This window comes from Podarcis tiliguerta (assembly GCF_965153285.1).
Source record: "Podarcis tiliguerta genome assembly, chromosome: 1".
In the NCBI taxonomy this organism is placed as follows: Eukaryota; Metazoa; Chordata; class Lepidosauria; order Squamata; family Lacertidae; genus Podarcis; species Podarcis tiliguerta.
The window spans coordinates 68,434,892-68,451,248 of NC_139534.1; the positions used below are offsets into that span (position 1 = coordinate 68,434,892).

At 40.8% G+C, this 16,357-nt stretch overlaps 1 protein-coding gene across 11 annotated transcripts in view; it reads right to left on the reverse strand.

Annotated features, from left to right (window-relative positions):
* The window catches only part of IRAG1 (inositol 1,4,5-triphosphate receptor associated 1), a 106,658-nt gene that overhangs the window by 64,621 nt on the left and 25,680 nt on the right, over positions 1-16,357 (reverse strand). For 9 of the 11 annotated variants that reach the window (XM_083456523.1, XM_083456521.1, XM_083456530.1 and 6 more), the window contains exons 7-14: positions 14,819-14,974; positions 13,781-13,898; positions 12,737-12,784; positions 11,765-11,905; positions 10,668-10,813; positions 8,197-8,860; positions 6,908-7,049; positions 5,773-5,837 (exon numbers count right to left, since the gene is read on the reverse strand). In XM_083456523.1, coding sequence (XP_083312649.1) covers positions 5,773-5,837; positions 6,908-7,049; positions 8,197-8,860; positions 10,668-10,813; positions 11,765-11,905; positions 12,737-12,784; positions 13,781-13,898; positions 14,819-14,974 — 1,480 coding nt within the window. The remainder of the gene's footprint in view (positions 1-5,772; positions 5,838-6,907; positions 7,050-8,196; positions 8,861-10,667; positions 10,814-11,764; positions 11,906-12,736; positions 12,785-13,780; positions 13,899-14,818; positions 14,975-16,357) is intronic. The other 2 variants (XM_083456527.1, XM_083456522.1) reach the window with 1 other exon arrangement.

A 16,357-nucleotide genomic window follows, 5' to 3' on the forward strand; every position in this document is an offset into this window, starting at 1 on the left:
AGGAGGTCTTGATACAAAACCTGAAACATAACAGCTTTGAACCTGTGGAGCCTGAACTGGGATCTTAGGCCTGCCAAGCTCAATTCACCCAAGAGGCCAAGCACCTCCTGCTCTACAATAGCACACAGAATGCAGCAGATGAGAAGCAATTGAGACACACAGAAAGCCTGGTGGGGGTGGGCCAGAGTTTGGGGGGGGGTATCCCTCTTATCAGTCGGAGCTCTCCAAGGTTCTATAGCTATGGCCTGTCTCACCAACTGCTTCATTGTGTCCATGTGCTTCTACTCTTGGTCATGTCTGGTCAAGATCTCTCTTCCAAAGTCCACAAAGCCATCTTAACCACACATCTGTTATCGGATGCAAGCCCACGGCTTAGAAGGATGATACAAACAATCAGGGCTTTTTTTCAGCTGGAACTCACCAGAACTCAGTTCCGGCAATTCTCAGGTGGGCATCATTGCCATTACATCAATCTTTATTACGGTCCAGAGACCCAACAAATCATTACAAAGCAATACATAATTCAGACAGCCTACCACCAGATTAAACAAGCGTTTTGTTCAGACTTAAAGATAGGGATCATTGGTTCTTGCAACCACTGATAAAAGCTTCGTCACTGCTAATGTTCTAGCGTTTGTCCGGTCTTCCAGTAGGAACCTGACATAGTGAGCCTCTGATTTTCCCAGGAAAGGTACCAGCAAGGGTAATATCAATTCAGCCCTGGCTTGCTCGTATTTCGCACAGTGCAGCAAAATATGTTTTATAGAATCAATGTCTTGGGCACACAAGCAAAGTCTGTCCTGGTAGGGAACTCCTCTCAACCTGCCATCCAACACCACAGAAGGAAAAAGGTTTAGTCTGGCTTTGGTGAATAACCTTCGGTAATTTGGTACTGTCAGGTTTTTAATGTAAGGTGTTAACTTAAAGATATACCCATATTGTACTCCTACTGCCAATGGACTACAGACTGCATGTGATCATAACGCAGGTAATAGAGTTGGGGGGGGGTGACAATAGAGGTGGCTTTTCTAGCCATGGTTTTCTGCCAATTGCTGACAAACTCCTCATTGGTCAGGTGTTGATATAAACCCTTCCCTAGATCAAACACTACAATCCTGAGCCAATGTTTTAGGGCAGCCCACCATGCTTTAGTTGTAATTGGGCATTCACCAGCTTCTAACAGAAGTATGGAGTTGGGGACACAGTTGGGTACCTGCAGCAGAGATCGTAAAAAATTTGCCTGAAAGCTGTTTAGCTTAGGCAGGTCCCCATTATGCCAGACATTTGCAGTGTACAGGAGTTGGGGAACAGATTTTGCATTGAAAACCCTTAAGGCTGCTGGAACATACTTGCTGGAACATACCGTATTTTTCGCCCTATAGGGCACACCAGCCCATAGGGTTCACCTACTTTTGGGGGTGTACCCTTTGTGAAAAAGAATCTGAGTATGGCTAGCTTTGTGATCTCCGCCTTTTGAAGGGAGGTTTGCCAGTGGTACTTCCAAGATCTTGAATGATGGAAAGTGAGCCCTAGATAACTGAAGTATTTAATCTGTTCAAGGTTATGGCCATCCAGCAACCATTTAAATCGAGAGAAGCTTGTTTTGAATACTAAAATATTTGATTTTTCGTAATTAATGGATAAGCCATTTCCAAAACAGTAATCAGAAAACTTCCTCAGCAGATATTTCAAACCCGGTCTGGAACGTGAAATGATGGCCCCATCATCCGCATATAACAACAAAGGGGTCCTTCTCATTCCTATTTTTGGAAGGTGTCCGTCTGAGTCCATTAGGCTCGCTTCTAGGTCATTTAAGAATGGGCAAAACAATGTGGGGACCAGAATGCATCCCTGTCATTGTCATTATAAGAGAACAGGGGAAGTGTTCATGGTGAGTTCTGACACCTCTTTTTCTAGAAAAAACAGCACTTCAAACAACCATGCTACCAGAGACCAAGTGCGTTTGCCCTTAGGCAGTCTATTCATCTGATTTCGCTTAGACATAGACTGGGAAAGTGTTTGACATGGAGGAGGGTCATTTTGCCATTCTTGATCAACAGAATCAAACCCCACCAAATACAGAAAAACTAAAGACAAAGGGGATGTCCAGTTTCATAACACTATGCACCAAACTCTCCATGATACCTTCAAAACAAATGACAGAATGTGCCAAGAGCAAATTGAAGTATTTCCACATGCAAGTTTGCTTAGTTATAACACTAGAAGCAGTTTTTATTTTCTGTCATGACTCCTCCACCCCAAGAGCATTCATAAGGGACCAGCACCCTTTCACTTGGAAGCCCATTGTCCACCTAAAAGGTGGAATATACACATTGTAAATAAATGTGTTTAGAGAAATATCTAGAATCAGTTAAAAAAAAATCAAACATCCCAAGCCCTTTCTTGTGAAATGTATACTATCTAGGAAAGGAAGATATGGACTTCTGCAGACAATACTACCTCCGCAACATTCCACTGAAGCTTCTGCCCTGCTGTGCACAACTGCAGCTTCAACTGATAATGAATGTGGTATGAAAACCAATGTTCTACCACACAGTGAAGAGTGTCTGGCCATGTACATTTTGGCCATGGGTACCCCAAGACTGGATAAAGTATTTGTCACATACAGTACTGCTTTTGCCATGCATAAGGTTTCAAAGATGTTATTGGGCAATATTTCATTTCGTACAGGTCTTAGCCTAGTTCTTATAGATACATTTGAGTTATTTTATTCCAAAGAAATTTTCTCACCAAGAAATCAAGTAATGTTCTTACAAGGTATATTTGAAAGTTTTTGTGGCCATAAATGAAACCTCTTTTCCATAGGTGGTGTAGAAGATATTCATTCTCTCCAATTGATGCCTAGAGCACACACACTAACAATAAAGCAAACTCTGCAACGTCATCCTATTTTAAAAGCACAAAGCATAAACAAATCTTGTTCTCAATCTGCCCTGAGAAATTCTAATTTTACACACAGCTTCTTGGTTGTGACAGATGTTATTCTTAGTCAAAAGTCAAGAGAGGCCTGGGGAACACTATTCTCCGTTCATTAGCAAGAGAATTTACTCCCCAAGGAAGAGAGACATGCCATCAAAAACCAAAACTGTTAAACTACAAAAAGTTATTCCACACAGCTCAAGAATCCAGTAAAATAAGGAGAACGACAACTAACTTTAAAAAACTGTATTAAATGCAATTGTGAGGAGTCCTGAATGCTTTTACATTAGTAAAAGCTATTTATTAAGGATCATTTGGAAATTGGTTCAACTAGTTGTTAATTCTGCAGTCAGATTTTATAAGAGCAAAGTAACTGAATTAGAATTACAGTACTGTATTTGTTTTAAAGTAGACAACAATTATGGGAGTATAACAAACTAGGTTGATGAAACTGCATCACACTATAATCCTACATTAAATGGGCAGCATTTAGTGGATGGAATTCAACACTGCACTGTAACAAACATTCTGTCTGCACAGGCATATCAGCTTGCCAGATGGAATGATCCCACGTCCTCTCCCCCTGCAAACTATTCTGGAGGTTCTCCTGAACTGCCAGAGCCAATTTTGGGAGGTGCATGGATAGGCTGGGGGGGGGGATATGGGGGTGGGAATGCCCTGTTGTACAAGTGGGAGTCTTTATGCAGGGCTTCCACTGACAGGGTTCTGCCCAGTGTCCTGAATATACTATAACAAAGTAATGTGGCATGCAGCAAGTTAGTCTAGATGAAGGAGGGGACGGGGGAAGATCCTAAAAACATAACTGTACTTAAATCAGAATTGCATCCATTTCCATCTCTCTCTCTCTCTCTCTCTCTCCAGCTAATGCAACTCAGGGTACTCTATATTATGTTAAATGTGTGGCTAGCTATATTTGGGAGTTTTCTTAGTTAAACTGCAGGTGCCGGGGAAGGAGGCTCACTTTCATGGGGTCCACAGCATGAGGAGAATTTAAATCTAATCCTTCCTTTCCTAGCTGCAGTCCCAATCCCACCTCAAGCATGAGCATCAGATGTATTAAGAAAGGTTTCAGTTCATTTGTCTAATTTTAGTAGCTTGGGATGGGGGATTCTTGTCCATATTTTGATTGCGATTAAACCTCCCCATCCCACATCTGTGGTCCCCATGGAAAAATCACCCCACCATGCCTGTATTTAAATAAAGAAAAATATCAGGTAGAAGAAGAGGAAGAAGAGTTTGGATTTGATATCCCGCCTTTCACTCCCTTTAAGGAGTCTCAAAGCGGCTAACATTCTCCTTTCCCTTCCTCCCCCACAACAAACACTCTGTGAGGTGAGTGGGGTTGAGAGGCTTCAGAGAAGTGTGACTGGCCCAAGGTCACCCAGCAGCTGCATGTGGAGGAGCGGAGACGCGAACCCGGTTCCCCAGATTACGAGACTGCCGCTCTTAACCACTACACCACACTGGTGGTGTACACATTTAGCTACACATTTAGCATAATGTTAAATTTGAACCTGGAAATATGTAATCCTTGGATCTGTGTGTGGCTGGCCTAATAAGTCCTCAAACTGCAGGTTGCAGCAATTATTTAGACAATGAAATACTCTCAAGCCCTGAGCTGACTCCACCCACCCAGGCTGGCCATGATCTCTTCCTGGATAGGAAGGAGCATAAGTTGCCTCCCTGTTCTAGTTGGGCCTTGGCCAAGCAGCACGGTTTTCCTGAGCTTTGGTGCATTTTGTATTCTTTGGTGGTTTTCTAGTCCTTATTTGTGGTTTTATCCCTCAACCCCTATTTTCTGGCACAACTCCTTACTCCTAGGAACTATCTCAGACTGTTGCCTCCAGTTCAGCCTCAACCTTCATACTTACATGCAACTTTCCAAAGTTATTTCAGTTTTCTTATTCTCCTCTGCAAAATTCTTTCCCTTGAGATTTGGAAAGTTGTATTTTACATCTCGCTTTTTTCCATTATAAATCCCAAGGTAACATACAAAGCACATATCTCAGGTGGTTTCCCATCTAGTCCCTGACTAGGCCCACATGTCCTTAAGCTTCAGCCAGGTGTCCACCTCATGTTCCTTTAGAGCATTGCAATCATGGGCATAGCCGGGGGGGGGGGCAGGGAGGGGCAGCTGCCCACCTAAACCAATAAAAATAAATAAAAATACATAGCTGAGATTCTGCCCCCCCCCCGTCCTCCAACAAAAATCCTGCGTCCTCCAACAAAAATCCTGGCTATGCCCATGATTGTAATGGTTCCCAAGCACCAAGAGTTCTAACTATTATATTTTCTTTTCCAAAGACACATATCCCCATTTTGTCAATACCTGTACACTTGTAATTTCTGCAAACCACCCAGTGCCAACAAAAACCTATCAAGGCAATAAAGCTTGGAGAATCTGTTAGTTTATTCCAGTTTATTCCATCTGTACCCAGCTTTACCCACAGAGCACAATAGAGTTGCCAGGCAGCCTCTACTTACTAGAGCTAGACCTGCTTGCTGATCATGATGTAGTTCAAGATCCCACTACGAAAGTCATGAATATAGTTGTTATTGCTTTGGAGAAATTAGTTTCAGTCTAGGAATGAATGAATACCTGTTCACTATCAATACCAATAAATGCTCTAAGATATATTAAAAACCACTACACCAGGAAATGAATGAGGTATGATGCTGTAACCTCAGTTTGCCTGGAAATGCAGGTTGTTCCATTAGAGGAAACAACTCCTACATGAATATTTGCCTACATGAATATAGCTTAATTTCAAATATAAAATACCAAAGGTTCTTATAATCTCATTTTCTTACCTTGCTGGGTTTTCTGTTTTTCATTACCAATGCAGGTTTTTCCATTTCAGAGTATTTCTCATCTGCTCGTACAAAGAGAACAGAGAAGTACTATTAGATACTTATTAAAATGATACAGTTGAACCACACAATAAATGCTAGGGAAAAAATGAAACTTTGCAGAAACAGTGCCATCCTTGCCTTGAACATCCTCATTCAAGCGTATGGATGTGGCATATGTTTTTCTCTATCTCAGGCAACAATAGCCTGGCAACCATAACCCATCAGAACAACTCCAGGCAATTCAGTCTGATTATACCTAGCAACAGTTTAACTTATCTTCCTACTCAACAACTGAAATTTAAATAATCAGGAATGATGCTCATGGAGATGCTGCATACAAATAAATTTGCTAACAAAAACTGCAACTTTGAATCCTCTATATCTGATAGACTTTTAAAGGTGGGGAGGATAGGAAGCTGGCAGTTGCCCACAAGTCCAGTGGCAAATACTTGAGTTGTTGGGATGGGTAAATTAAAACATAATGACTTCAGTTAAAGTAATGAGAGGGTGAGATCGTCTGGTTGGCAGGAGAAAAAAATGAAACTGAGTGACAGTCTTAACTGTGTGCTGCTGGCAAAAAAAATTAATGGGGCAAATGTCACTATTTTGCAGGAGGGATTCAGGAACAAATTGGAAATATAGGTTGGTGCAATTAAAGAGGATTGAAATGCTCTGCCACCCTAGCACAATAAATCCCCTTTTTGCAGTTAGGAAAGTGACAGGGACATACACTGAAAAGTCTGGGAAGAACAAATTACCAATGGGAAGATGTGTAACCAAACTGCAAACGTATCAGGACGGATGCTCATTGTTGTATATCTATTGCATAAGCAAATCAGAATGAATGCTCAGTAAAGACATAGACTAACACTTAAGCTCTGAGCAAGCACATCAAGACGAATGCTGAATAGCGGGTCTGGAGGAACCCTAAGGAGGAATGTCATTTATTTCTGTTTGGTATATAGGATACAATGTTTGCTGAATACTTAAAGTCAATTTCATAGCACACTTCCAGGTTTATTATCCAAATTGCATAGTGGGAGAGAGGAAACAACACTCTGTTTAGCGTTTTCTAGGGAATGTTTTCTCCTACCACTCATTTTATTGTTGTCTTCTTGATGTGCTGAACATTGATGAGCCATTGAAAAACAATGGGGTAGCTCATTTTTCATGCCAACAAATGTTATGCTGTCACTGCTGTGATTGAAGTCCTCACACTTTGTTGGTTCTGCAGACTGAATAAACACAATATTTTAGTTCTGAATATTAAAAGCTGCATTATCCCTGTAGAGGTGAGAAAACATATGAAAACACTATGAAAAGAAGCCCAACCAAAACCATGAAAAAGAAATGCTCCCTATCCAAAATGTCTGTAATATTAATCTGCAAGAGGCCTGTTGGTGCCATCTTCCAAGCATTAGCTCTGTGCAGCCCTCCTGAGTAATCTCCAACTGGCATGCTTTACCATGGACAATGAAGGAAGTTTAAACAAATCCTTTGGGCTCCATCAACCCCTTCCTGCCCAAACCCTGCAGAGAACTCTTAAATGTGTAGACAGTGCTCTCTACACCTACAACATACATATGAAGGCTATTTCAGACCTTATAATTAATGTGAGGAGGCTGGGCATGCTTCAGCTTGCTCCCTGTTTCCCCTTTTCATATAGTGTCTGAAAAGAAGTAAACTGTATGTTCACATGAGCAGCTTAAAACACAGCAAGGTCAAATCACTGTGTTGTTCCCATTAGAGATGTGGTGGGGATGTCTTCACACAACGCACATGACCTTTTTGGTCCCTCTCTCCCACAACCTTCTGAACTCCTATTGATCATAGAATTGTAGATTTGGAGGGGACCCTGAGGATCATCTAGTCCAACTCCCTATAATACAGGAATATGCAGTTGTCCCGGGATCAAACCTGCAACCTTGGCATTATCAGCACCATGCTGTAACCAACTGAGCTATCCAGCTCTCTCCCATGAAGCTGTGCTCATATGTGAATGTGTTTTGGCTCTCAAACGTTGGGGGTATAAATAATGAAAGTATTATTATTAGTAGTAGTAGCAGGTCTACTCTGATTAACACTGGATATTATCCCCACACTTTGGCGCTTTGGCTTCTATGTGCTCAAAATAGCTTCAGGACCCTCATGTGGTCACCTATTTTAATAAAATTGTTTAGCTATTATAGATAGTCTATGGGTACAGATTTTAAAAATCTTAAATGGGATAAATGAGTACAGTATGCATGCTGCTTGTTAACTGAAGCTTGGATAATAAAGTGCACTGAAGCAGGGAAATCTTCCTATGAAGGCAACCGAAATGAGCTATTATAATGCTCATTGAGCTTCAAATTATATTAAGTTTTGCTTTCCATACACTACCTGAGTGAAGTTTGGCATCCTTTTGTCCATTTGAAAATTCTCCTTTGTTTCTTTTGAGTTTTCCTGAAACAGAAAGTTTCCTTCCCTTTCAGAAATCCACAGCTGAAGTGCTTTTATCATCTGTTGGGCGTATAGAATTGTCACGTTGCTTTCTGATACACCCTCACAGAGATCTTTGGGAATTCTAAGAACCAGTTCTTTCAGTTTTATAGCTGCAACTAGGTTTCCCTTCTTTTGTTCTGGCTGAATTTTATGTTCCTCTTTACATGACTCTTTTTTTTCATCTAACACAGTATTCTTGTCATTTGCCAGTGTCTTAGAAATTTCCAAAATGGCTTCCAGCCTTCCTACTGGATTCCACCATTTTTTCCCTCCTAACAATTTTTTCCAGGTCTGACATTGTACCAATATTTGGTCTTTTTCTGGAGTTTGTGTTAACGTTTGGCTGCTGAAAGTGATTTCATTTACATTTTGCAAAGCTTTTTTGCTTAGATTGGCTCCATGGTACTCTTCGGAAGTTCTGATGTTCGCTCTCTCAAAGCAGCAACTGTCACAATTCATCATATAGTTTGTGGAAGCTTGAAACTCTGCTTCAAGTGTGCTTTGTTCCAGTTGTTCATTTGTTTCACCCAATTCCTCCTCCTCATGAAGTTCAACATTAAGGCTATAAAATAAAGGGGGGGGGGCAATAAAGATTAGTATTTTTGTTGTTGTTGTTTGCTTATGTATATTTTATTAAATATACAGCTGCCCATATTCAGTTGAGATACCATTGGCTTCTGAACCAATATTGCCATTATGTTTTCCAGCCAAGAGAGTTGCCTTTGTCTTAGTGCTGTGGGAATTCCAATGGGCACAAGAATATTCTTTGCACAGAAGGAATTCCTCATTTAAAAACATGGCCTTTTCATACTGTGGGCTGTGCACTCCATTCAACCTTGATTTATTAACTCGCCTCCTGGTTATATTTAGAACAAGGATTCACTTTCCCATTTTATTTTGCCCAGCGCTAAACAAAGATGCAAGGCTCTCTAAACACTAACTAAACCATAACACAGATAATAACACAATCCCACTAAAGAAAGTGAAATGTATACATGAGATTAGATGTTCCCGGATGGCAGAATTTATCTTTTCACTATTGTTAGTGTCCTTTCCCCTTCCTATTTTTGTTAGGTACCAAAAGGTTAAATTCTTTTTTTAAAAAAAGAAACAAACACCACTAAGCAAAGTATTATAAAGATGTGCCTTGAAATCTTTAAAACAGTATTATGTTTTATTTTGAAATTTAGGAGTTATAAATAGCTGACATTTATCTAAGCCTTAGAGAAACTGGAGTGAGTTAAATGCCATTTTGGCTAAATCATAGCCTTCAAACACTAAAAAAAACAACCACCCGAAACCCTCTGGCTCCCACTCAGGCTAACTTATATTAGGTATAGTTTTCTCATTTATTTTTTATGTTCTATAAATGCAATATAATGTAAATATGTGACTTCCTGTTCAAAATGAACAACTAGGACTGCAATCCTAACTGCTTACCTAGCAGGAAGCCCCACTGAATTCAGGAGGAACTACTTCTTGCTAGGATTAAATGGATGAAACCCTAACTACTTCTGATGACCCTCCCTTTTTACAGCTTCCAGGATGATTTTCTTACCTTAAGTCCCACAACCCCCCAAGAGAATTACCAATCTTGCCCTCATTCAGGGATTCTTTTTAGTTAACTTTAGCCCTGTGCCCCCCCCCCCCGCCACTGCCTTGCAAATCATCCTGAGGTGCTCTTCTGGTTCTGAAGGAAGCTTAGTTCCTGTGCCTTTCAAATGTCCCAGATTTTACCATTCCAGAGGGGACCTCCAAACACACTGCTCAGACTTGCATCCCAGGGAGGTCACTTTGGTGCTGCTAATGTACTCCATTGTACCTCGAGACAGACAGATGCCAACAACAGCAACCCTACAAATCCCCACCTGAGCAATTTTGGCAACCTTGTGGCACACCCAAGTGATATTATCCTTGGCATCCACCACTGCCTCCTGCCACTTGCCTTCTAAAAACTGTCTACTAGGTGACATCTGGTTGTCTACTAGACACTTATCTAGGACAGAACAAAAGTTCAAGCTTTGACAATCAAAGAGGGAGTGGAGATTAACATGAGAGATTTACGGATTCCCCCGCCCCTATACTTCATTTTGGGTGGAGTCACACAATTGGATTTTCCAACACAAAAAGACAATTTACAGTCAGCTCACGACAGACATCCCACTCACAATTTGGCCTCAAAAATGTTTTTTTCACTTTGCAGCTGAACTCTTGTTGATTATGTCATTGTTTGCTCCTGTACAAAATCTGGCAGCCAAGGCTCATCTATGTTACCCTGAAGCAAGTCCATTTAATGTCAGAAGGATTTACTTCCAAGTTAAGTATGCTTAAGATTGCTGCCTCTCGATTTAAGGAAAAATAAAACATACCAAGGTGATTTCATCCAAAGTTGTGGCCCTTCCAGAAATGTTTCTAATCTTTTTAGGACTTTGTTCCAAGTTTCAATGAATGGGCATAAGTTGGCCAATGTCTGTAATACAGTTACTAGCGAGTGATCCATTTTCTGTTTCAGCTCCTAGAAAGATAAGGATATAGATGTTTGACAGGAGAAAACTACAGAACAAAAGATGCTTTCAGGTGTTGAAACATATCACAGAGTCCTTAGTCCTGTGATTATAATTTATCAGCTGTAACAAGACTCATGAATAACTGTAAGACCAAGTGCAGCCTAGGTTTAATCAGAACTACAGGTCATAAAATTAGACTTTACAATCCTATAAGGTTAAAGTCTTAGAAAATAACAAAAAAGGCACATATCTTTTACTTAACTAGCTTCTACTCTGATTGTATAATTGAATACTGCCCTCTTCTGACACATTATCTAGTTCACATTTATTATTTTTGTACAAAGGTATAATGTATTTGTTTGCTTTACATTCAAGGCAAATCTTGATTCAATACAGACATCACCGTGGTTGCTTCCAGATGGCGCTTCATACTGCAAATAGTTTGTTCGGATATTGCAAATAGATTCTTGGTAACAAGATTTTCCATAGGAAGTGTAAATCCAGATTAAAGGGCAGGAAGAGTGAATAAACAGACATTTTGATGTCAATGATGTTGAGTGAATGCTGTGAAAAACCTACGTCCATAAAAAACACCAATCCTACAATAAACTCCTACCCAGAAGTGCACTGTGACATACACACATTCTATATCAGGCTTCCTCAAACTTGGCCCTCCAGATGTTTTTGGCCTACAACTCCCATAATCCCTAGCTAGCAGGACCAGTGGGCAGGGATGATGTGAACTGTAGTATCAAAACATCTGGAGGGCCGAGTTTGAGGAAGCCTGTTCTATATTTAGTAATCCCTTTATTAGTCTGCCCTTTAAGAAAAGAGGTGAATAAGAGATTAAACGTTTGAGCCTAGTTAGGCAGAGGAGGTGGGAGTTTGAACATTTTTACTGCTTGACAGTCTACACATATGAAACACCAGATTAAACATTCAGTAATAGAACTACTTACAATTTCTTCCATCAGGGCTTGAAACATGCTATCCTTCTGAGAGACTATTTCCTGTAAAAAGTTCTTAAAGTGTTCCCTTGAACGCAGAAACAATAATGCTTCAAACACAGAAGTATTTCTTTCCTCCTGGCCTTTTGCATTCTAATGCCAAAGAGATAGATTAGTGCAAATTACTAAAAGGATTATATGTTAATTTGTATATTCTTCACAATACAAAGGATGCAGACACGTGTAAATGGATATACAGTATTGTTTCTAACAGAGAATTCAGTTGCAATCCCCCATGAGATGGTTCATGTTATACTGCATACTCTAGAAGTGCTGTTTATTTATGGCAGATTAAATTTCATTCAGCTGCAGACTAAAGAATTTACAAAGAAGGCATCTGAAAAAGAAACACTTAAATCAGCAGCATGGTTAAAATAATCTCTTCAGGCCAACCAGTTTTTTCCCCCTAGGTGGTAAACTCACTAGCAGTGTAATCACCAACTGAAAGGAATTGAAGATGTGAGTAGTCTTCAAAACATATGAGATCTTGATCCAACAAGACAAATGCAATATGTTGATAAAAATCAAACACCAGGTAAAAGAAATGTTTGAAATAAGATTAAAGCATACTGAATAAACAAAATTGTAGTCCTCACTCTAGTCCCCCCCCCCCCTTTTAATATTAGATGTTTCTTCAGAAGGGTCGTAGATTAGTGGCAGAGTTTCTGCTTCAATCCCTGGCATCTCCCAGTGAAAGACCTCTGTCAGAAACCTGGAGAGCTGCTACCAGTCAGTACAGACAATGGCAAGCTAGATGGACCATTTGTCTGACTCGATGCAAGGAGCTTTGTACATATGCCCCATGGGCAAATTTTGTTGCTATTATAAGAAGGGGAAAAAAGACCTCCACATAGCCAAGGTTTTTCATTAAGATATGTATCTTCATAAAGCTGTTTTATTAATAAATAGAAACCTTGCACTTACCTCCTCTAGCGAAACAAGTTTTATACCAAGGGACTTCACACTTTCTTTCTGTTTTAAGAAATGAGGAAGTGCATGAAAACGCATTAGGGGGTGGGGAGACTCAGGGCCCTTCCAGACAAACTACTTATTGAACATTTGCTTACACAAAGCTTATGTGGAGGTAAGGAATGGATGGGTCTGTCTGCACTATTGAATTTAAGGCTGGAAAAATGACAATGTAGCCAATCATGGACAGGGCTGGTTGAGTAAAGAGAGCCCTTTTGTTATTACCACTGGTTTCATTAGAAAATCCCTGTTTTCATGAGTGTGTGAGAGGTATATTAAAGTGCTACACAGGCTGTGTGTACACACTGAAGCATAGGACACACACACTCCACCCGCAATAGTGATGTCTTGCAGCTGCATGCTACAATTTGCTGGGCACTGTATTAAGATTTGCCCTCTTGGTGGCTTTGAAGCAAGGGTCTGGACCCATCTACTTTATCCACAGTAGAAGCTGCCCCTGTAGCCCCCGGCAGCTAGTCTGGTGGTTGTATAAGCACGATGGGTAAGCCAGAGTGAACAACACTTGGCCTCAAGTGTAAAGGGCTCAAAATGCCACTCACAATGGCTGGCTTCTGGGTTTCAAGGCACCATAAATTATATGGTAAGGGTCTTGTGCTTGTCCAGAGGCCTTTCTGCAATCTGGTTTCTTAAGCCTTGGCTCTCAAGCACAATAAAGTACCCATAAAAACACCAATACATGGATGCTCATGGACAGTGGGTAAAAGGCCAGATTACCATCAAATCATTTGAAGCACCCTACATTCAAACCCATAGTCATTTCACTCATTCCAGATATCAGGATCAAAGTGCATGTGAACAATGCATGAGTTTGAAAAATAGCGCTTTTTGAATTTATACTTGATGATGTTCAGATTATTGGCAAGACCATTTAAAAATAAAATAAAGTTCTGAACATATTAGGGTCAAAATGCCAACTACTAATGAATTCATTATCTCTCTCAAAGCAGCAACCTCAGTAAAAAATGAGCTGTTAAATACCAGACTTGTGACACTTTTACGGATCACACCATTCTCTTCATGCAAGCTTGCCATTTTATTCTTGGTGTCTTCAAGTTCACGCCATATGTATTTGTAGTGTTCTAAAGGCTTCTGCATGCTTTAAAAAAAAGGTTATATACATTTCAGTACAGTCTTTACAAAGCTCTTAAGCAGGACAAGGCACATAAGCAGTAAAAAAAAAAAAGATGAACCAACAAGTTACATCAGGCTTGTCCCACCAGTATAGCACCCACAGAAGGTCTTGGTAAACATTGCTTCAAAAAGCCACAATAAGGTTCCCACTCAGTTCCTGTTTTCACTAGCTCAGTCTCTACTGTTCTGAATGCCCTTCAAACATGCCCACATTTCATTGGATGCCAGGATTGGACACCCAGCCTCACATCTGTTCTGAACAGAGGAGAAGTGAAAATAACTTCTCTCTGTGATCAAGCACAGTGGCAGCTGATACAGGTGTATTTTTCTATTACTGAGGAAGGGATAATGGGAGAGGGGCATGGCTGCAGCATTTTGTGGTTGTGTTCTTTTTTATTTTTTTGCTCCTTTAGATGTGGCAGCCATTATGCCTTACTCCCAAAGCATCCATTTGGTATTATGCTACACACCCCACAGCATCTTTACAAAATTCCCAATGTGGTCACTTGCCTGGAAAGTCCCACAGAACCTACTCAGAGAAACCTCCCATTAAACATGCATAGGAACAGGTTGTAAACTAAATAGAACATTAATACTGCCTACTTATAAAGTCAGAAAAGGCACTGCTTTGGAAAATGGCTAGCCTTGTTGGCTTTTAAACTACATCAGAAGAACAGGCTATGTCAGGTTGGTCCTGTTTCTTACTCACCCACCAATCTATCTAAATACTGTACTTCTCTTAAAGTGATTCACTCAAGAAATTGGATCTGTGAGTTGACCTTTTTGTACACTGGCAACGCAGTCATTATAACATGCTTTCAAACAGTGCTTCCAAAAATGAGAAAAGGAGAGAGTATATATACACACACACTTAGAAAATAATACCTTGCCAGTCTGTCTCTCAGCTCTACAATATCATCTGTCAATTGCAGATAGGATTCCTCAGACAACTCCATTACTTTCTGCATTCCCAGTAATTGCGCAGTCATTTTCTGATTCATGTATTTTAAGTCTTCAATGCTGCTGTTTAAGTCGAAAGCCCTTAATAAATTAAAATGTAGGCCTTCAGTATTAGGACACATTTTCCTCAGTTTATAACCTTTGGCAGGTTTACAAGTCATTAAGTGCTAATCTAATGTGTACTTAATATCCACCCACCCTGATCCAGTGTGCCCATCCTAGCTGGGATGACATGAACAGAACCTGAGGAATAATCATGCTAATACTTGCTTGTCCAAGCCTTTGCATTAACCCTGCAAAATGTTTGATTACTGATTGGATTGATTCCTGGGCAAGAGCCAGGAAAAAAACTTGTCAGATGTGTATGTGCCTATCCCAGCCTCTTGGTGAGAGATAGACTACTGGGAAATGGCAATCTGGTGAGAACATGGAAACCATTAGAGGGTACATACGCAGGATGCTCGGTGGGTGGTAATATGATACTGAGCTCTCCCACTGATGTTGAACAGTGGCCTTGGGGCAGAGGAAAAAACCAGCAACAGCATATTGTGCCTTTAGCACAGACAGAAGGTGAGGAAGATTCAGGAAGCAGCTATCGCTAAGGTCCTGGGGTGTGGGAGGAATGGAACAGGGAATAGGCAATATTGTCATAGAAAAGTAGGGAGTAGATGCTTGACACCTGTTGCCTTGCTCAGCCTTCCCCCAACAGAGACTTGGGTAGCATGCTGGCCTGCCCTCCCATCCAGTATTACTTAATGCCAGGTCAGTCTAATAAAACAATTCTCATCCATTATTAGATCATGGGTGAGGTGCCCAATCTGGTGTGTTACAGAGACCTGGGGAGGTAGGGCTGACTTTACCTAGCTTTGCATGCCTGGTTATTCAGTGCCATGCCAGTCAAGGTTGGAGGGATAGGGAGGGAGCATGGCAGTGATCCATAAGAATCCCATCATTCTCACCAGAAGGCCAGACCATCTGGGACCTGGGTGTGATAGTTTGTACTTGGTGCTGGGAGCCAGACACAGAACAGGGTTCTAGTTGGAGTACCATCTGCCTTGCAGCCCTATAACTTCCCTAACTGAGATGGTGGAGGGGTAATGTTGGAGAATCCTAGGACATTAGTTTTGAGGGTCATCAATATCTATGTTGATGCTGCCCCATGTGAGCCACTTCAGGACTTTCTGGCAGCCATGGCAACCATGGAGCTGTCTCAATACATCATGCACCCAACGCATACCACAGATAATATCCTAGGTTTTTGCTACAGAGCGCACTGAGAAAAATCCGTGGGTGAATATTGACCTACTGTCATGGGCATATAATTCACTAGTGAGGTTCAGATTGGCTATGACTCAACCTCCCTGCAGGATCTAATACTCTGTCTCTGTAACATCCTCAGTAAATTGCCCAGCATTTCACTGTTTAGAGTGGTAAACCAGCTGATCCTGACCAGAGTGCTATCAT